The sequence below is a fragment of the Rhinatrema bivittatum genome, chromosome 6 (genome assembly GCF_901001135.1).
Source record: "Rhinatrema bivittatum chromosome 6, aRhiBiv1.1, whole genome shotgun sequence".
NCBI lineage: Eukaryota > Metazoa > Chordata > Amphibia > Gymnophiona > Rhinatrematidae > Rhinatrema > Rhinatrema bivittatum.
Window position 1 is genome coordinate 218,254,084 of NC_042620.1, and position 21,821 is coordinate 218,275,904.

Below are 21,821 nucleotides of genomic sequence, written 5' to 3' on the forward strand. Positions count from 1 at the left end.
ATGCTCCCTCTCTCCCCGTTCAATCTTTTCTACCCTTCCCTACCCAGAATACCTCTGACCACTTTTTTCCTACCCCTTCCTGCTCAGCATCCTCTACCCCTCTCCCTCAACTCAGCAGCCCACATCTCTCTCCACTTCCACCTCTCTTCCCTACCCAGCAGCTCCCAACTCCTCCCTCCTCTATCTCTTCCTACCCAGCAACCCCAGTCTCCTTTCCCCAACTCCTTCATATCCAGCAGACTCCTGACTCCCTATCTTCCCACGCCTTCCTGCCCAGTACATTTCCCCCTCCTCCTAGTTCCCAGCCAGCAGAAAAGACTTCAGTCCAAACCAGCGTCTCCTTCCCTCTTTATCAGCAGCATATGAGGGTAGGAAGCACTGACGACAGGATCATGAGGAGGCAGCAGCAGAGGATCTACAGAGCAAGCACCTTTCTCCCTTATGCTCCTGCTTTCATATCCAGGCCACATTTAATTTAATTTAACATTTTTATATACCAATAGCCGTTTACACATCGTATCGGTTTACATGGAACAGAATGGATGGCCGCAGAAAGGGCAGATCCTTTACATAGAACATAGAACAGAGATAAACAAAATAAATATTGATAAACAGATAAACAAAATAAAAAAGTAACATCAAATGCTAACTTTGGTTCAGCATTTAAACCAGGAAGATAATAAATATATATATACAGCTTATATAAGTAAGAATAGCATATTTACATTGCAAATAATTAGCAAGGGGTTCAAGGGGGAGAGAAGTAATTAGACAAGTGATTAAAGAATAAGAGATAAGATCTGGAGAAGGGAAGAATAAATAATGGGTGAACAACTGAAACAAGTTGGGAAAGGGCACTTAGGAAGCAGAGGTAAATCTATTGACAGTAGCCGAGGCGTTGAGTTTAGGTGAAGGCCTGCTGAAACAGCCAAGCTTTTAATTTTTTTTTTTTTGGGGGGTGAATAGAGCATGGGGTGAATAGAGCATCAGCAGCCTCACTACCAGACCAGGCCAGGCTCAAGAAGATAGTTGGTGTCCTGCTGGGCCCATATGAACAGGAGTTGGTGATATCATGCTCTGATCTGGGTGAAAGAGGAGGGAACCACCTCCCACTGGGCCAGAAAAAGAAGGAAGGAGGAGCAGCTTCCTGCCATACCCAATAAGAGAGAAGTCATCCAACTCCTGCCCAGACTGATAAGGAAAGATCATTTTTCTTCTGGCTCTGCGACCCACCTCCCGGGACTTCACAACACACTAGTGTGTCCTGACACAGCTGTTGAGAACCACTGATTTAGAGTATAGAAAAATGCTTTTTATTAGAGAACAATGAATTTAGACCCCCTTCCTTAACGTACTTCATGTGGCTCCTATATCCTAACTGGTACCTATTATAAATATATCTACAGTCCATAATAGTTATCACTTAGATTCTCCTAGAGGTTTTATGACACATTGAAGACAAATAATTTTCTCACATTTTGGAACACATTTTTCCAGCTTAATCAGAACTGGGGATGGATCTGGCACAATGAACCTTTATTCTCACCTACCCTGGAATTTCTTTTCCCTTATTTTATAAACCTATCCCAACTTGTTGTTAGTCCAATCATTTGAGCGACCATCCTTGGCCAGGGCCATGTACCACAGGCCTTGCTGGAACTTTGGAATCATGAGCCCTATATCCAGCCATTAATTGTCACCATTACTGGATGACTGACTCCTTCCTCCATAGAGGCTGTGAATGCTGCCTCAGCGGCACTCCAAGCACTGGCTGACCTGGAGAATGGATGACCTAAACCAGGAGCTGACCCCAGATCCTTCCATATAGCAGCACACAGCACTGCCACTGAGCTAAATAACGAATTCTAACAGCTCAAAAGAGTTGTAGACTAGAGGATACACATGAAACTGTATCCATTAATCTAATTCAATAAACAATGCCAAAAACCCTAATACAGAAGTGGCCAATTTCAGTCCTCAAAAGGCACAAATGGCCAGGTTTTCAGGGCATCCACAATGAGTATGCATGAAATAGATTTGCATACAGTGGCAGCAGGGCATGCAAATCTATCTCATGCATATTCACTGTGGATATCCTGAAAACCTGGCCTGTTTGTGGATCTGAGGACCAGAGTTGGCCATCCCTGCCCGAATACCTCAAGATTGCCATAGGATTACAAAATTACAACATGTCTATAACCATTTCCATGACACATGATTTTTCTTTTTTTCTGACAGAAGTCAACTTTTGAATATGGTCCTTGAATACTCAAATTATTGAATAATTAAGGTTCGCTGCTCTAGTATGATCATTCATATAAACACTGAAAAACCTGACAATCTCCCAGTACCAACACTAGAGCTGCTTGAATGGATATGGCTCAGTTGTCCAACTACAGTCAAACTTGATAACTTTCCCATCAAATAAGTCTCCAGTTATAGTGACTGCAAAAAGATATGCCTTTATGAGATCTGTTGAGCCACAAATCATAAGCTACAGAGCTAAACTTGTTGATTTTGGTGTTACCATACAAAAAAGATTCAAATTTTCAATTCTAATACTAGCCTGCAACCTTTCATTCTTTTAGAAACCACAAATGTAAAATTTCTGCTTTAACTGGAGAAAGGGACTGAAATTCATATTCCTGCGATACAAGAAGGAGCCCATTCACAGGAAGCCAACAGCTTTAAGATTAGTGGGGCAGAAAACTAACCTCACATTTGCAGCATGTTGAAAAAAAACAAAAAACACAAGCATTTTTATTATTGAAAGAAGCTATGTATTAAGCTGACTCGTTGAGAAAGTAAATTTTAATGCATAAATATATCAAACATTTGCCAGAAGATTATTCCTCCACCATTACATAATACAGAACACCATATTTAGGCTGTAAATAATTTACTGTATTCTGAGAATGCCATAAGGAAAAAAAATCTTCATGGCAAAATATTAAAATGAAATAAGAACTGAAACTGAACAGAATATGAATTTGCTGTTTCATTCCTGGTGCAATTCGCCCAGTGAAGATTTGTTTTTGTTTTATAATATACTATGTAGTATATATGCTATTAATAGATTAAATATCCTATGGTATATATATCTGGGAGTAAATAGCTAAGTGACAGACCTAATTACTGGAAGCTTCCACCATAGGACAGATATCCTTCCCTTCAACATATCAAACTACATTTTAACAAATCATGTCATTTAGCATATCTCTGCACTATTTATATAAAAAAGTCAAAGTATGGTGTATATAGATATAGATATGTATGAATGTACAATTCTTTAGTCTTTTCCATTCCTATGTTGATATTACTCAAAAAAAAAAAAAAAAAAACCGCTAGTCACACCTTGCACATGTACCAATGTACCATAATATGGCACATAATGACAATGACATTCTGACTAGCACATGCCGGCCATTTGTAGGCGCAAAAGGCCATAAATCTCAGTTAGGCCAAAAGCCATTTTCTCTAAACCAAACTAAGATGGAAAGCACAGCAACAAAAACTGAATTTTTCACTATACCTTGGAAAGCTTGGAAAATACAGACATTATAGAAAAACAAGATCATAAACTGTTTCAGGCAAGGCCAGAGGTAAACAGTTTTTGGGGTCATCAAATAAAGCAAAATTGCTTACCTTGTAATAGGTGTTTTCCCAGGACAGCAGGATGTAGTCCTCACATATGGGTGACGTCACTGACGGAGCCCTATTCCGGAAAGCTTTCTGTCAAAGTTTCTAGAAACTTTTGACTGGCATCCTGAGCCTACTGAGCATGCCCAGCATGCCATGATCCCTCGAGCCACAGGTGTCTCCCTTCAGTCTCATTTGTAGCAATGAGCGTTAGCCAAAAATAAAATAAAACGTATCTGACCCAACTTCGCGGGGTGGCGGGTGGGTTTCGTGAGGACTACATCCTGCTGTCCTGGGATAACACCTATTACAAGGTAAGCAATTTTGCTTTATCCCAGGACAAGCAGGATGCTAGTCCTCACATATGGGTGATTAGCAAGCTACAGGTGGAGTCATCTTTTGTACTGGACCAACAGTGTACAACTTGTGCAACAAGCACAACAACTGGTGTACTGTTGGGCAAAACGAGGCAGCCTGAAATCACGAAAGGTTGGATGTGGAAGGAGTTGGATTATGTCGGAAACAAGTTCTTTAAGACAGATTGTCCATAAGCTGAATCTTGTCGTCCTTCCTTGTCGAGACAGTAGTGAGCCGCAAAGGTGTGAAGAGAACTCCATGTTGCGGCTTTTTATATGTCAGTTATTGGCACTGAACAATAGTGTGCTACTGAGGTTGACATTGCGCTTACTGAGTGAGCCTTTACTCGCCCCTGGAGAGGAAGGCCTGATTTTTCATAACAAAATTGTATACAATCTACAAGCCAATTAGATAGAGTTTGCTTGCCCACCGCTTTTCCAGGTTTGTTTTTATCAAAAGAAACAAAGAGCTGGGTGGATTTCCTATGGGCCGTAGTGCGATCTAAGTAGTACGCAAGCGCACGTTTACAATCCAAAGTGTGTAAAGCCCTCTCTCCTTGAGAGTGCGGTTTTGGGAAGAAAGTAGGCAAGATGATGGATTGATTCAAGTGGAATTCTGTAACTACTTTGGGGAGAAATTTTGGGTGTGTACGGAGTACCACTCAATCATGTAGGAATTTTGTATAGGGTGAGTATGTGACAAGTGCTTGTAACTCGCTAACCCTTCTAGCAGATGTGATTGCTATTAAGAAAATAGTCTTCCAAGTGAGAAATTTAACATCACAGGAATCCATGGGTTCAAAAGGAGAACGCATGAGCCTTGGTAAGACAACATTAAGGTCCCATTCTGTGACCGGTGGTCGATGTGGGGGTTTAAGTTGAATTAGACCTCTCATAAACCTACTAACGAGGGGCTGCACTGATACTGGTGCATCTCCGAACGTATTGTGATAAGCTGAGATTGCACTTAAATGTACTCTTACAGATGAGGTCTGTAGACCAGAGTCTGAGATATGCCATAGATAGTCTAATAAAGATGATGTAGTGCAGGAAAAAGGATCAACACTGTTTTGTGTGCACCACGTGGTAAACCTTTTCCATTTAGCACAATAGTTCTTTCGTGTGGAGGGTTTACGTGAAGCTACAAGCACTTGAGAGACATTAGTTGAAAGATTGAGAGGTTGTAGAATCAAGCTTTCAACATCCATGCTGTGAGGGATAGGGATTGAAGGTTGGGTTGACACAACCTGCCCTGATCCTGAGTTATGAGAGTGGGTGCTGTGCCCAAGCGAATTGGGTCTCTGATCGAGAGGTCTAGAAGTATGGGAAACCATACTTGTCAAGGCCAATACGGTGCTATGAGTATCATGGACCCTTTGTCCTGTTGTAGCTTCACTAGAGTTTTGGTTATTAGCGGTATCGGGGGATACGCATATAGAAGGCCTGAATTGCAGTGGCGAGCAAAGGCGTCCCTGGGTAAGCGGTTTTTCTGCTTGTACAGGGAGCAAAAGTTGTCCACTTTGTAATTCAGTTGTAATGCAAAGAGGTCTACTGTTGGATGGCCCCAAAGTTGAAAGACCTTGGTCGCCACTTCTGGATCTAGAGACCACTCGTGAGGTTGGAAGTGAAGACTGAGGCGATCCGCCACTACGTTGTGAATGCCTGCCAGATAAGTGGCCCGGAGAAATATTGAGTGTGTTAGGGCCCAGTCCCAAATCTGTGTGGCTTCTTGACAAAGGAGATACGAGCCCATACCTCCCTGTTTGTTGATGTACCACATGGCTACTGTGTTGTCTGTTTGTATCAGAACAGTCTTGTGGGAAAGGCAGTCCTTGAATGCATGCAGCCACCTCTAGCTTCAGGAAGTTTATCTGACAGTGGGCTTCGGGGGCAGTCCAGAGACCTTGCATGTGGATACAGTTCACATGGGCTCCCCAGCCTTGAGATAAAGCATTGGTGGTGAAAATCACCCGAGGCGGAGAGGCTTGGAAGGGAAGTCCTTTTTCCAGGTTGGAAAGATCTTCCCACCAGGATAGAGACACTCTTAGAGGGTCCATAATTGCAACAGGAGCCTCAAGATCCTGGGAGACCTGTCTCCACTGGGACTGTAGAGTCCATTGGGCCCTCTTGCAGAGGCGAGCCAGAGGGATCACATGGAAGGAGGCCGCCAATGGCCCAGCAGGCGGAGAAGAAGGTGGGCTGGTACCCTCTGGCTGTTCTGGACAAGGGTAGCCAGTGAGGCAAGGGCGATCGCCCGGTTTCTGGGCAAAAAAGCTTTCGCCTGTGCAGTGTCCAGCCTGGGGCCTAAAACTCCAGCTGAGAAGACTGGCAGAGATGAGACTTGGGGACATTTATAACAAACCCCATAGTCTGCAGCATCTGCACCATCAGGGCCAGAGCATGCAAGCCTCTGGAGCGGGAGTCGCTCTTCAACCAGTCACACGGGTAGGGGAACACGTGCACCGAGCGATGCCTGAGGTAGGCGACCACCACCACCAGGCATTTGGTAAAAATGCAGGGGCTGATATCTGCCCAAAGGGCAGCAATTTGTACTGGTTATGTGTTTTCCCCATCATGAAGTGGAGGTACTTCTGGTGGCTGGGGACAATTGCAATGTGTGCATAAGCCTCTTTGAGATCGAGGGAGCAAATACAGTCTCCTCCTCTGAGAAGTGGGATCAGCATGCCCAGAGAGACCATCGTGAACTTTTCTCTTAAGAGAAACTTGTTCAACGCCTGAAGGTCGAGAATGGGGCGCAAGCTGCCATTCCTCTTTGTAATGAGGAAATGCCTCGAATAGAACTCTTGGCCCTGCTGACTGCAAGGGACCGGTTCTACTGTGCCCACTTCAAGGAGGGCAGAGAGTTCTGTCTGAAGAATGACCAGTTGAGCGGAAGAATCCCATGATGGTCATGGTGGAGAGGTCTCTGGGAGCTGGCTGAAATTTAGACGGTACCCCTGACGGAAGATACCCAGTGGTCCAACATGATCTCTTCCCAGCGATGGGTGAAGCTCATGAGTCTGCCTCCAAGTTGGGATCTGATGTCAGGGGTACGGGTCAACTGAATTCTGCTCCCTTGCCGCCAGTCAAAAGCTTCTGGCTGGGGCTTACTGGGGCACCGGCTGGAGTCTAGGCACTCGCTGTTGGCAAGGATAGCCCCTGGAACCAGTGCGTGGTGTACAAGCCCGGGAGGGCAGAGGAAAATATTTCCTCTGAGGGTAAAAGGGCTTCGGGGAGCCCGGCCTGGATGATTTCCTGGCCAAGGACGGGCCTTCAGAGGCACTAGTGGACAGCTGTTGAAGGGTATCATGATGGTCCTTCAATTGCGTTACTGCATCCCAGAACTTATCCCTAAAGAAGTTTTCACCTGTGCAGGGGGTATTGGCTAACTTATCTTGGACCTCCAGCCAGAGGTCAGAAACCCTAAGCCATGCCATTCTCCTCATGCCAATGCCCACCGCCGCTATGTGGGCCAGTCTCAAACATCGTAGGTGAAACGCACTAAATGCTTTCCCACTTAAAGGACCCAGCAGGGCAATGGCCGAGAGGGCCTCCTGCTGTTGTTGAGGTAGGCCCTCTGTGAAGTCCTGGACCAGTTTCCAGAGGTTGCGGTTTTATTGGGTCATATAAAGCTGGTAGACGGTGCAGGCCACCAGCATGGCATCTTGGAAGACTTTCCTGTCCAGGGCATCGAGCTCCCTGTACTCACGTCCCGGAGGGGCAGAGGCATGGGTACTGGAGCACTGGGCCTCTTTCAAAGCGGACTCCATGACCACAGACTGGTGGGGGAGATGACACTTCTCAAACCCTGCTGCACCAAGTAGGTGGCATCGGCCATTCTACTGACGGAGGAGATAGAAATGGGGTGTTCCCACATGCAGAGGAGGTCCTTGAAAATATCGTGGATAGGAACTGCCATGATTTCCTTGGGAGCGTAGACGAACTGGAGTACTTCCAGCATCTTATGCTGTGCATCCTCCTCCATAAGCAGCTGAAAGGGAATGGCTTCAGCCATGGCCCTGACAAACCCCACAAAAAGACAAGTCCTTGGGGGGGCAACCGGTGCCATTCCTCCGGAGGAGAGGGCTCCAAGAAGGGGTCGTCTGAATAATCAGAGGACGACTCCATGGAGTCATCATCCCAAGGGTCGTAAGGCCCTTCCTCCTCACTGGGACCAGGGTGCCATGGGCGAAGTCTATGAGAGGCATCAGCCCTAGGCTCCGAAGGCTTTGGAGGCCTCAAGGGCACCGTGGGAATAGACGATTCCCCTGGCATCGAGAGGACCGGAGATCATGGAAGGCCGGAAGGACCTGGCAAGGGCTCGGAGAACTGTGGTCTGGGAAACATGGTATCGGCCGTATCTTCCTCCTCGGAGGACTCAAGAATTGGGATCACTCCGGTGGAGGGCATCGGTGACCGCTGGGAAATGAAGGCCCCTCAGACACCGGCTGCGTCGAAAGGGCACCTAGAAGGACATCCAGATGCTCCAGCTAGGGTGCTAGCATCAAGGGTGGAGGCTCAGGCACCGGTATGGGGCCGATGGCACCAGCAGTTCAACGTTCTGGAGAGCCTTAAGCACCGCAGACTGTGCCCTGCGGTCCAACTCCTTCTGAAAGTCCGGAGTGGCCAGGACTGATGGAAGGGCACAAGGCATCACCGGTTCTTCCTCGGGTTTCCAAGATGGCACGGTGCCCAGCGTCACTTCGATGGCGGCCGGTGGCGATGTTTGCGGGATCTCCTTCGGTGCTCAGCCCAGTCTTTCTGAGGTGCCGAGGAAGCAGAAGATCCCAATGTCCGGGAGGTCTATCACCATCCCCTTGATCCTTGGAGGTATTGGCAAGAGGAACAGCCAGGGGAAGCTTGTCAAGAGGCTCCCCATGACCACTCAGCATCGATGGGACCAACGCAGGAGTAGAAGGAGCAGACTTCGGAGCCTTGAAATGTTTCTTCATCTTATTGAGGTGTGCCCAACACTCTTTGGGAGTCATCTGATTACACAGACGGCACCCACGAACGTCGTGCAAGGCCCCCAGGCCGTCGAGGGGCGCCAAACATAGAAGGGGGACCAGATGCTGGAAAACAATTTCTGAATGAAAAAACCTTAGTCTGGCAGAGCTCCAAAACCACGAGGCAACTAACACCACGGGGGAAAAAAAAAAAAAAAGAGTCTGAAGGGGGACCCCACATGGACGCACGGATAATGGCATGCTGAGCATACTCAGTGTGCTAGTCAAAGTTTCTAGAAACTTTGTCAAAAGTTTTCCATGCCGGGCTGCATCTGATGATGACACCCATCTGTGAGGACTACCATCCTGCTTGTCATAGGAGAAAGTCGAATCAACCGGAAAAGCTTTCTGAGACAAAAAGAAAAAAAAAAAAGCATGAACTCCACAACTGAGAGACAGCTTCATGGGGGGGGGGGGGGGAAAAAAAAAAAGAAAGACTGAAGAAGGTCCCCACATGGGCATATGGATAGTGGCTTGCTGAGCATGCTCAGTGTGCCAGTCAAAGTTCTAGAAACTTTGACATAAGTTTTCCATGCTGGCTCCATCCGATTATGTCACTCATGAGTGAGGACTACCATTTTGCTTGTCCTACAAGGACAGACGTTAACGCCTAATAATGTTGAAAAGTTCAGAGAATTGATTCTAAGTAATCTGGTGGGATTTATGAATTAACAAATATGTAAAGTTTGCAATTCCTTGATCTGATGTAATTTAGAAACTATAAAAGCTCATCACCAAAAGCAGCTGCTACATATTGGCATAATTCCTAATCAATTATGTTTAATTGATTAAAAATCTTAATAAAGAAATTACTGAATCTTGAAAAATGAAAGAAAAGTTCCTTGTACTCTAAAAAGAAAATCTTCCCTATACGCTCCCTTTGCCAACTGCATTACACTCGTCAGCACCACAAGAATTTTTGAAAACTCACAGGTCTGCTCTGATACATGAGGTCAACACCATTGATCTGAGTTTTGAAAAAGCTTGCAGAGGCAGCATTCTAGGGCAGTCAGCAGAGGGATAGTGTTTGGGCAGCAGCAGGATTCTCTGGAGTGGGACCTGCACCTCCTCCCAAAAACGTGAAGCAACTCCCTATTAGTGGTTGCAGGATTTTAGAATTTTATCGAGAAGGACCCCTGTGCCTTGAAGGCTTTATAGCACTAATGAGTTAGATCTTAGCTGAGGATTTCAATTAATTTAAATAAATACTTAAACATTTATCCTATATAAATTAATAAAAAACACTTACATAAGAATACGACTCCCCTTCTTCCATAGGCTCATCAACCATTTTAAGATCATTCAGCTACAAAATTAAAAGTAAGTGTTAGCATTATAGAACAAAAATATATAAAAACAGCATATTATGAAAACAATGAACCCACAATAGAACTATACATTACTATGATAAGTGTGTAGTTAGATTTATTAAAATAAAAGATTCAGAAACATAACATTAAAAATGTTTTATTTTGTTATACAGTAATATATTACATGTTCATACAAGCTCCTAACAGACATTAGATAAATTAGAATATCTGCATCTCATGTTTGAATGAATCAAAAATCATTCTTTATAAAATTCTTAGTGATAAAAACTTTTTTTCTTTCCCTTCTAAATTTTGAACAATCCCAGAGAGAATATAAAAACACAATTCACTGATTTACAACCAAAAATAGTTTCTACTACAGAATAATAAATTGTCTCCATTCTCCTCTTCTCAGAAAGTAGCTACGGTAGCACTCTATAGTGCTTTTGGCTATTCATACTGAAAAAAGGAGCAGGATACACAGGCATATTTTTGGGATGGGGCTGTCTACCATGAAAAGAGCATTAATTAAATGAAACAGAAATAACTTGGCAAAAAACAGGGTGAGGCCGCCAAATTAAATTAGAATTTGCTACACTGATTACTAAGCTGTTTTAAGAATAAGCAGCAATTAAAATAACTACACCCTACCATGGTGCACACACCCCCTGTTGGAACAAAGCTAACCGCCCTAAAACATCAAAAGAAATGTATTGTGTGGAGGATACACTGGTTTCAGTTAAAGTTACTTAGATTTCAGAACATTTAAATACATCATTTTTTCAGATTAAGGCTGAACCTTCAAACATGAAAGAAGTCTAGCATATTTTCAACAGAGCTGTATGCTAGTCAACCAGCAGATTCATTAACCACTTTTAAAATAAAATGGTCTATAAAAGGTTTGAAATCATAACTGAAAATGAGTTTAAGACCTATTCAGGAGAAAACAATTTTTATTTACATTTGTGCTCAACAATATAAAAACTGAACCACTGAAAAAGTTAAATTCTATAATCTCGTTAACAGATATCCTAAAAACTGAAGTAAATTAAGACTCAAATATTGCTCAATCAGATGCTGCACATTGTTAATCTATTCAAGAAAACTAGTTTTTCATTGATTTGAAAAAGGCTGGTTAGTGATACTGATAAATGGCTGAGATATTAGGTAAGAACATAAGAACATAAGAAAATGCCATACTGGGTCAGACCAAGGATCCATCAAGCCCAGCATCCTGTTTTCAACAGTGGCCAATCCAGGCCATAAGAACCTGGCAAGTACCCAAAAACTAAGTCTATTCCATGTTACCATTGCTAATGGCAGTGGCTATTCTCTAAGTGAACTTAATAGCAGGTAATGGACTTCTCCTCCAAGAACTTATCCAATCCTTTTTTAAACACAGCTATACTAACTGCACTAACCACATCCTCTGGCAACAAATTCCAGAGTTTAATTGTGCGTTGAGTGAAAAATAATTTTCTCCAATTAGTTTTAAATGTGCCCCATGCTAACTTCATGGAGTGCCCCCTAGTCTTTCTATTATCTGAAAGAGTAAATAACCGATTCACATCTACCCGTTCTAGACCTCTCATAATTTTAAACATCTCTACCATATCCCCCCTCAGCCGTCTCTTCTCCAAGCTGAAAAGTCCTAACCTCTTTAGTCTTTCTTCATAGGGGAGCTGTTCCATTCCCCTTATCATTTTGGTTGCCCTTCTCTGTACCTTCTCCATCGCAACTATATCTTTTTTGAGATGCGGCGACCAGAATTGTACACAGTATTCAAGGTGCAGTATCACCATGGAACGATACAGAGGCATTATGACATTTTCAGTTTTATTCACCATTCCCTTTCTAATAATTCCCAACATTCTGTTTGCTTTTTTGACTGCCGCAGCCGACTGAACCGACAATTTCAATGTGTTATCCACTATGACGCCTAGATCTCTTTCTTGGGTTGTAGCACCTAATATGGAACCCAACACTGTAATTATAGCATGGGTTATTTTTCCCTATATGCATCACCTTGCACTTATCCACATTAAATGTCATCTGCCATTTGGATGCCCAATTTTCCAGTCTCACAAGGTCTTCCTGCAATTTATCACAATCTGCTTGTGATTTAACTACTCTGAACAGTAACAGTAATAACTGGACTCCACCTGAAGCATCTTAATATATTTTCCAAATTCCCTCTGCTGCTTATAAGAGTGCCAAAAACACAAAATAAAATAAGTAAATAAATCTAGGAATTTGGCAATGGAAGATTTAAAAATATATGTATAGAAAGCCTTTAATACCCTAGAATTTTCACAGGCTTGATACTGCCATTATCAATCTTTACAATTCTTAAGAATTTATGTCCTGCCCTTCCATGTTTTTTTTAAACTTGAGAACTTTGAGTGAACAATGTGGCATAATCAGGTCACATGAAAGCCTTCTAAGACCTATTAACTGGCCCAGACACTCTGGAAACCACTGGGTCGATTTGATTTAGTGGTATATTTAAGTTTAAATCGCATCTACTGCACCATTACATTCAACAGCTTGCTGGTTTTGCATGTACAGTATGGCATCAGTATACTCTGTCTTTTGATTTCCCAGGGAAAATGCACAAGCATGCAGAATGTACAGCTGAATTAACTGGAAGAGAAAAATTAGACAGTAGCCCTTCCAGACCCTCCTAGCTATCACATTCTTGATTATTAATTTGGTGGCACTTCAAAAGCAGCTAATTAGAGTAAAGGAGCATGATATGGCAGAAAATGCAAGCAGGCTAACAGATGTCTTTCGTAGCAATAGCACAATATAGAACTTGTTCAAGTCCCCTTGCCTCATCCAAGCACTTCATTAAAAAAAAAAAAAAAAGAACCATTTCCCTATATCATTAATTAAAACAGATATCACCTAATTAATACCCCCACTGGTAGTTTCTCTAGAAAACATTTTCCATTTAAAACAGAAGTTTTAAACACAGGCTAGAAATTACCAGTGAGCGGGGATTCTTGGTAAACAAGTTCTGTGCTGTACTAATGCTACAACACACATGTTTATGAACTAGCATCAGCCAATACATCATGCATTTTCAGAATCAAGTGTCCAACTACAGGAGTCAGCAACCATATTTTTCAGAAATCAGAGTTTGACTCACTCACCTTCTCCACCAAGACAGGCCTGACCAAGATCCTAGATTAGGGATGGCAATCTGCAGTCCGAGTGCTACAAACAGGCCAGGTTTTCAGGATTTCCACAATGAACATGCATGAGAGAAAACCTGGCCTGTTTGTAGCACTCGAGGACTGGAGTTTGCCATCACTGCTCTAGATATATGGTTCAAGGGAAAAAAATCTGAAAGTGCTGAGATGAGAGACTTGTGCAAGTAAACCTGAAGCTGGAACTGTGGAGACTGAAATGACTGACCACTGACGGAGAGGTTTGTGCGCTCAGAACAAGAGACTCTTCCTATGCTACTGTAAGGATCAGGCATATTTTCCTTTGGCAGTAGTGTCCAGAGGCATCACTAGGGCAGTCTTCTTCATTTGGAACTCCAAACACAAATCATATGAAACAAGCAATTATGTTCAAGGAGCCCATGACCTCACCACTAGATTTTGTAGCCAATTCTCTTATGATTTCTCAGAGAAGCAATTCAAAAAGACCATGTGGATACCTTGTGTCCCAGCCTGTAGGAAGCTACAGTAGTGAGTTTATCCCAGCCTAACAAAAAAAAAATCCCCTCTGTACTTAAAAAAAAAAATAAAATAAAAAAGGATCTTTTTGTGAAGGAGCCTGAATTACATCATGCCTGCCTCATGGATCCCAAGAACCATTTACAAGCCAAAATGCACAAAGAAAATTACAGAATTTGTCACTATCCTACCAGAAACCACCTAGTGTGGAGACTGACAAACCAGCACAAAGATATTGCACTAATGGCTTTACAAGACAGCTTGCCCTCAAGAGCATTCATGCAACAGAGGGGTCCTCTACAGGTACAGGCACTGCCTAAGAGGATATATAACAGAAGAGACAATCAAGCACTGGCTCTGGAAGTACCCTTTCATACACGACTTACTGAAGGCAACCCAAAGAAATACAGAAGCCACTAATCAATACGTTACAGAATATTCACAAAAACACTCATGTGGGTAACCTCCTCTCTGCATCAAGGATGTCATATACCTGTTTCAGAGGGAGGTGGTGCCCATCCAGGTATGCCACAGGCTGATCCAGGCCAAAGGAGGAATATTAAGAATAAACTACTTTTTGTAGAAATCTTCAATATAGGGAACACTACTGACGGGGGGACGACTAACTGGGTCAGTATCAGCAGGCATTTGATGGCCTGGTAGCATCTACTTTAGTATGTTAATCTACAATATATAAATGGTGCACACAACGATTACCTGCCAAACAACAGATACAGAAAATAAGTTATATACTGTAACTAATGTATTCAATATCATGTTACTGAATGCTAAACTATACTGAAATCTTGAGTTCAACTACTCAGTATTTAAATGCTTATGAAATCTGCCAGTTATAACAGTTATGCTATTGATCCCTCTAACTGTGTGTAATGCTGCATTAACAATGGCTACTGTAAGATTTTAACCAATAACAAATCGATTTTTTAAAGTATATATTTATATTTCTATAATCATTTCTTATATCCTATAAATCATATGTAAAATACAATGAAAAGAGTGAAAAATACTGACTATATAATAAACCTATCAAGTTTTCCTCTTGTGGTTACTCAGAATCTGATTGATATATTTATGAAAGCAAGGGTGGGAGGTATTCTATACAAACATCCCAACACTATAAGCATGAGCCACAGCCAAGTAATTTCAGCCTCCCAGGAAGTACAGTTACACCCTCCTCTGTAGCATTATTGCACTAGCAGAATATTCTGAAAGTTTAATTAGCTTTTAATTAAAATCTTTATTTTTTGTTTATAAAAGCCTCACTAAGCCTTTATTGTGCTGGCAGTCACCACCTTGCCAAATCAGAGAACGGCAGTTCAAATTCCGTGAATCTTGCTTGATGACATTTTTCAGCCAGATCAATGCTGGCAGGTTGGTGGTAGCCAGGTTTTGTCCAGCAAGGCCACAAGACCTAGGCAGCCAGATATCTGGCTGTCTTTACTTGTTTTGGTAAGCGTTGAGATTACTATAAAATTTGGAGTTAAAAACATATGGTGGTAGGGGGTTGTGGACATTGAATTAAGTATGGGAACTTGAATACTCATCTACCCAGGATGGTAAAGAACCAAGAGGATAATGAGCAATATTCTATAAGCGGTTAAGGAATCTACAGCTGGATTATATCCTTAGCAGTGTGGGGCCAGAATAATTTAGGAGACTGAATAGGTCAATTGGTTTTTATCTGCCATCATCTCCTCTGTTTGCCACACCAAGCATAGTACAGTAACTTTGTAATGTCATTAAGTATGTGAAAGCTGACTCTCCACTAGTTCTTCAAATTGAACCTCAGATATAATTTGGCAGACATTAATTACTATGTACTTAAGTGAGGCCAACAGACAAGCTATAAATGATACCTTTTTTAGAGGGCTAACAATACATTTATGACTAGCTTTCAAGAGCCACAAACATATTAAGTTATTCCAATAAAAAGTTATCAGCAAAAACTATTTAAAGAAATAAAAAAACAGACTGCATTTATGTTATAAAGTGAGGTTGTGAGAGACCATGTACAAGTGCTTTCAGCTCTGCAATAAATGTTCAGAAATGCACAGTCTGAATGTATGTTTATGCTGTTAATAAATGATTAACAGATGAAAAATAATTTCAAAACTTCTGGAAGTGTATTTACTGTAAACTATCAGCCTATAAGATTATTCCACAAATGCCACGAGTTCTAAAATTGTTTTATGAGATGTTTCCATGGCTGGAATAATTATCCACTCAGATTTTTTTGCATGTAACTAACAGCATGGTTACTTTCTAAGTGCAAATGCTATTTTATGGCATTTCCCCATGTTGTACATAGAAGGGCTCCAGCACTGCAACATTTACTATATAAAGGTCTTTACGACCACTGTTACAGCTGCCTCTCATGGGTAATGTCACACACACACTTTGGAATAAAAACAAAAATGTACCAAATATTATTCCAATATATAATTTCAACCAATTTTCCCCTATAACAGGAGCCATGCACTACTCTCCAAAGTACTCGTACGTCCGTGTGCAGTTTGGAGGGAGTAGGAGAAGAGAATACTTCAATTCTGAGAGATTATGTAAGCAGAAAAATATGAAAACTAGACAGAAACCAAACTCATTATTTTAGTGTGTTTACAGCTACCTTTTCTTAAAAAAAAAAAAAAAGTATACAAACAAGTTGTGCAACTCCACCTTTGAAGACTACAAATATTTAGATATATTTGCAATCATGAAACAAGCAATTTTGCATATTTTGGTTATCCTGTAAATCAGACTTTTTGGCTCTCAAAGTACTATTTAGCAGCTCAAAAAAAAACATCTAAATATAGCAACAATGAATTGCTGTTTAATAATATTACTTTTGAATCCCAAAATAATGTATGGCTACTACACTAAAAACTGTTCAATACATATATCTATTGCTTTATTTGTTTAAAGGCCAACAGGAAAGGACCCTTGTTTGAACAATATACTCTTCTTCTGAAAAGATACAAACACTCCGACACAGCTGTGTTTTGCACCAAGGCTACGTCAGGGGGAACAACAAGTCTTCATATCAAGTAAAGACAAAGAGCATTTCCCAGGCCACCACAGTAGCTCAGCCCTGTGAGAGCTGTATATGATTTCTTGACTGGAGGCAGCATTAAAGAGGAAGCTTCCAAAGGGGGACCACAGGGGGTCAGAAATTAATATCATTTCAGTACAAAAGTAGCTTAATGCTGTAGGAACTAGCATAGGAGACTGTGGAATCTCAAGGACGAGGCAGCTTAAGATACAATGCAATTTGCTTTCAGTTGGTCTGTCGGCAAATTCTCTTTGCACGAGGCGAATCGGAAATCTAAGCGCAAGCGGGAGCCAGCAAATATGTATTTTAATTTTAAGAAATGAATGCCAAGCGGGAAATGCTCTTTGTCTTTACTTGATATCAGTACTCACTGCTCCCTCTGACACAGCCTTGGTGCAAAACACAGCTATGTCAGAGAGCAGAGTTGCTTACCTGTAACCCGTGTTCTCACAGGACAGCAGAATGTTAGTCCTCACATATGGGTGACATCACAGGATGGAGCCCAATCACGGAACACTTTTGTCAAAGTTTCTAGAACTTTGACTGGCACCTACTGGGCATGCCCAGCAATGCACTGACCCTGCATCCAGCAGGAGGCCCCCTTCAGTCTCGTCTTATAGTAAAAAGTACATGCGAAAAATAAAATAAAACGTAAGCGAACCAAACTCCGCGGGGTGGCGGGCGGGTTTTGTGAGGACTAACATCCTGCTGTCCTGTGAGAACACCTGTTACAGGTAAGCAACTCTGCTTTCTCACAGGACAAGCAGGATGGTAGTCCTCAAATATGGGTGAGTAGCGAGCTGAGGATGCCCGAGCAATACACCAAATGCACCCAAAGACGGGCAACAGGCACAACAACAGGGATGGAATTTGGTGAGGAGGGCATCCTGAACGGGTCGGTGGAAGGATGTTGGAAAGTTAAACTGAAAACAAGTTGCGAAGAACCGACTGGCCGAAGATGGAATCTTGCCTGCCAGCCTTATCTAAGCAATAATGGGCTGCGAAGGTATGGAGAGAACTCCAGGTAGCAGCCTTACAAATATCAGAAAATTGCACCGACCGGAGATGCGCTACTGATGCCGCCATGGCCCTGATAGAGTGTGCGTTCACACGGTCTTGCAGCGGAATGCCTGCTTGCTGGTAGCAAAAAGAGGTACAGTCCACTAACCAGGAGGAGAGGGTCTGCTTTCCCACAGGATTTCCTAATTTGATGGTGTCAAAAGAAACACAATTGAGTGGATTTCCTGTGGGCCGACGTGTGGTCTAGATAGAAGGCTAGGGCACGTTTGCAGTCCAGGGAATGCAGAGCCTGTTCTCCTGGGTTTAAATAGGGCCTGGGAAAAAAGGTAGGTAGGATGATGGATTGATTAATATGAAATTCCGATACCACCTTTGATAAAACTTGGTGTGAGTGCAGAGCACTACCCTGTCATGCAGAATTTTAGTGTAAGGCGGGTAAGGTAACTAAAGCCTGCAATTCACTAACTCTGCGAGCGGATGTAATATTGAGAAGAAAAACTACTTTCCAGGTGAGATAACGGAGATCACAAGAGTGGAGAGGCTCAAACGGAGGTTTCATGAGCCACTCCAAAACTACTTTAAGGTCCCAACAGGGGCCGGAGGGTGCAGTGGAGGTTTTAAGTGGAGCAAGCCTCTCATGAAGCGTGTTACTAAGGGTTGTGTTGAAATAGAGACATCCCCCCATGCCCTTATGAAATGCAGCTACTGTGCTGACATGCACCCTGATGGAGGAAGTTTTTCAGGCCCGACTCCGACAGGTGCCAGAGATAGTCCAGAAACTTTGCCGTAGAACAGGTGAAGTGGTCTATGGACATGGAACTACACCAGACCGTAAACCTCTTCCATTTAGAACAATAAGACCTTCTCGTAGAAGGCTTTCATGAAGCTACCAGGACTCGGGACACCGACTCTGAAAGGTTAAGAGGTTGGATTATCAACCTTTCAACATCCAGGCGGTCAGAGATAGGGCCTGGAAGTTGGGGTGGCGAAGGCACCTGTCGTTCTGAGTTATCAGAAATGGATCCTTCCCCAGAGGAATGTGCCGGCGCACTGAGACATCCTGGAGGATTGGGAACCACACCTGGCGTGGCCAGTGAGGGGCTATAAGAATCATGACACCCTTGTCCCTCCGTAACTTCACGAGAGTCTTTGATATGAGTGGAAGTGGAGGGTACGCGTACAGAAGACCGCTGGCCTATGATAAGGTAAAAGCGTCCCTCGGTTGTGAGTGGTGGCTGCGAGTTAAAGAGCAGAGGTTTTCTACTTTGCAGTTGTGGACTGATGCAAAGTGGTCTATGTGAGGGTAACCCCAATGTTGGAATATTATGTCCGCTACCACGGGGTTGAGAGACCACTCATGCAGATGAAACATGCGACTCAACTTGTCCGCCAACACATTGCCCACATCAGGCAAGTAGGTGGCTGTGAGGTACATGGAGTGGGAAAGGGCCCATGCCCATATCTGTGCAGCTTCCTGACACAGGAGGTAGGAGCCTGTTCCCCCTTGCTTGTTGATGTACCACATTGCCACCTGATTGTCGGTTTGAATCAGGATGATTTTGTTCAAAAGGCAATCCTGAAAAACCTTGAGGGCATATCTGATTGCCCGAAGCTCCAGGAGATTTATCTGGTATTTGCTTCCTCTGGAGACCAGGTTCCCTGGGACTGGAGGTTACTGACATGAGCACCCCAGCCTAGGTGGAGGCATCTGTCATCAAGGTAATTTGAGGATCTGGAGCCTGAAATGGAAGGCCTTAAAGTAGATTGGAGTGTTGTATCCACCAGGCGAGCGACAGGCGTAACTGTGTGGTAACGTAAATAATGCTGGACATTGGCTGACAAGCTTGAACCCACTGGGATTTTAAGGTCCACTGCATTACTATCATGGCTAGGCGGGCCATCGGAGTGACATGCACCATGGATGCCATGTGACCCAGCAGTGTGAGGAAGTGACGAGCAGTTGAAGATACCAGAGTCTGCAAAAGATGTGCCAGAGAGGCCAGGGTGAAAGCCCGATTCTGAGGGAGGAAGGCTTTCGCCTGTATAGTGTTTAGGTCGGCCCCTATAAAGGATAGGGTTTGAGATGGAACTATCTTGGATTTGGGATAGTTGATTAGAAACCCTAGGGAGATCAGGGTATGGAGAGTGAGATGCAAGGACGCCAATGCAGCTTGTTGAGTCGGAGCCTTATTAACCAATTGTCGAGATAAGGGTAGACATGGACACCCTGACTCCTGAGGAAGGCTGCGACCACCATGAGGCACTTGGTAAAGACTTGTGCAGCGGACGCTAGGCCAAATAGTAGTACACGGTACTGGAAGTGGCGAGGGCCAACCAGGAATCGCAAGGATTTGTGATGAGATGGAATAATTGTGATGTGAGTGTATGCGTCTTGGAGATCCAGAGAGTACAGCCAATCTGCTCTTTGTAGAAGAGGAAGTAGAGAGCTACCTTAGCTGCTATGTGTGCTGTGGGTGGGGGTGAGTGAGTCAGTATGTGTGTAAGAGAATGTGTTAATGTGTGTGTAATTAAGAGAAATGTGTGAGAGCAAGAGACTGCTCAGGAAAGTCACTGGTGTGTGTGAGAGAGAAAAATTGGTCAGGGACATGACTGGTGTTTGTGAGAGAGAGAGAGAGAGAGAGAGAGAGAGAGATTGGTCAGGGACGTGACTGGTGTTTGTGAGAAAGCGAGAAAGAGAGATTGGTCAGGGACGTGACTGGTGTTTGTGAGAGAGAGAGAGAAAGAGAGATTGGTCAGGGACGTGACTGGTGTTTGAGAGAGAGAGAGAGAGAGAGAGAGAGAGAGAGAGATTGGTCAGGGACGTGACTGGTGTTTGTGAGAGAGAGATTGGTCAGGTGTGTGTTTGTGTGTGTGTCTCTGTGAGATGGACTAGTCATGGGCCCTAAGGAAGAAGAGCATAAGGACAGAGCTTCAGCAGCCCTTGCTGTTTCTGGTAAGTACTATTGGCCTACAAAAGAAAGGAGAAGGAGAGTTACTGGAGAGGGTAAGTAAAGGTAGCTTTTTAAGTTTATCTTTCTTGATTGACTGCCATTTTAATTATTATGTGATGTGTCTGCTGTTAGAAATATTTTATTGGTGTTTGGAAAATTTTTAATAATTTTGAAAATTTTTAATGATTGGATGTTCCATTTATTAGTTTTGAAACATTTATTATATTCTAGTTTTAGAATTATTTTATATTTCTCATGGAATGTATAAATAGAAATGTGGAGACAAACTGAATTGGAAACAGCAAGAAGCCAAACTCTGTATGCAGTAAAACACAAAAACATTAGCTTTATGGTCACTTTATTCTGTATTTGATGAGGGTCTGTCTGTTCTGCGAGCTTGTAGTTTCTTGGTAGGGATCTATAGCAGCTTGGCTTGTTCTGTTTTCCTAATAGGAGGTGTACTGAATTTTTATATTTATGCTGATAGCATTCAGCTTCTGATCCCTGTATCAGATACAATTGAACAAACTTTCAAATGAATAACCATTTATCTTGCTGCCATTAATCAACTATTATGTCACATGAAATTAGCTTTAAACATGGAAAAAACTGAAATCATTCTCCTTGATAGAAAACCAAAAAGTAATATGATTAATACTAATAATACTCTTGCTTTACCAAATAATATTAAACTAATGCTCTCGATTCAGTTAAAGATCTGGGGATAACCATGGATTGTCATTTGAATTTCAAAAAACATCTCTCTATAAAACTAAGGGAAGG

General features: G+C 42.8%; 1 protein-coding gene across 6 annotated transcripts in view; it reads right to left on the minus strand.

The window, feature by feature from the left end:
- RPS6KA6 (ribosomal protein S6 kinase A6) overlaps nt 1-21,821 on the minus strand; it is a 353,752-nt gene that overhangs the window by 250,799 nt on the left and 81,132 nt on the right. For all 6 annotated transcript variants that reach the window (XM_029606558.1, XM_029606562.1, XM_029606561.1 and 3 more), the window contains one exon: nt 10,251-10,307. In XM_029606558.1, the coding sequence (XP_029462418.1) occupies nt 10,251-10,292 (42 nt within the window). In that variant the 5' untranslated portion in view covers nt 10,293-10,307. The remainder of the gene's footprint in view (nt 1-10,250; nt 10,308-21,821) is intronic.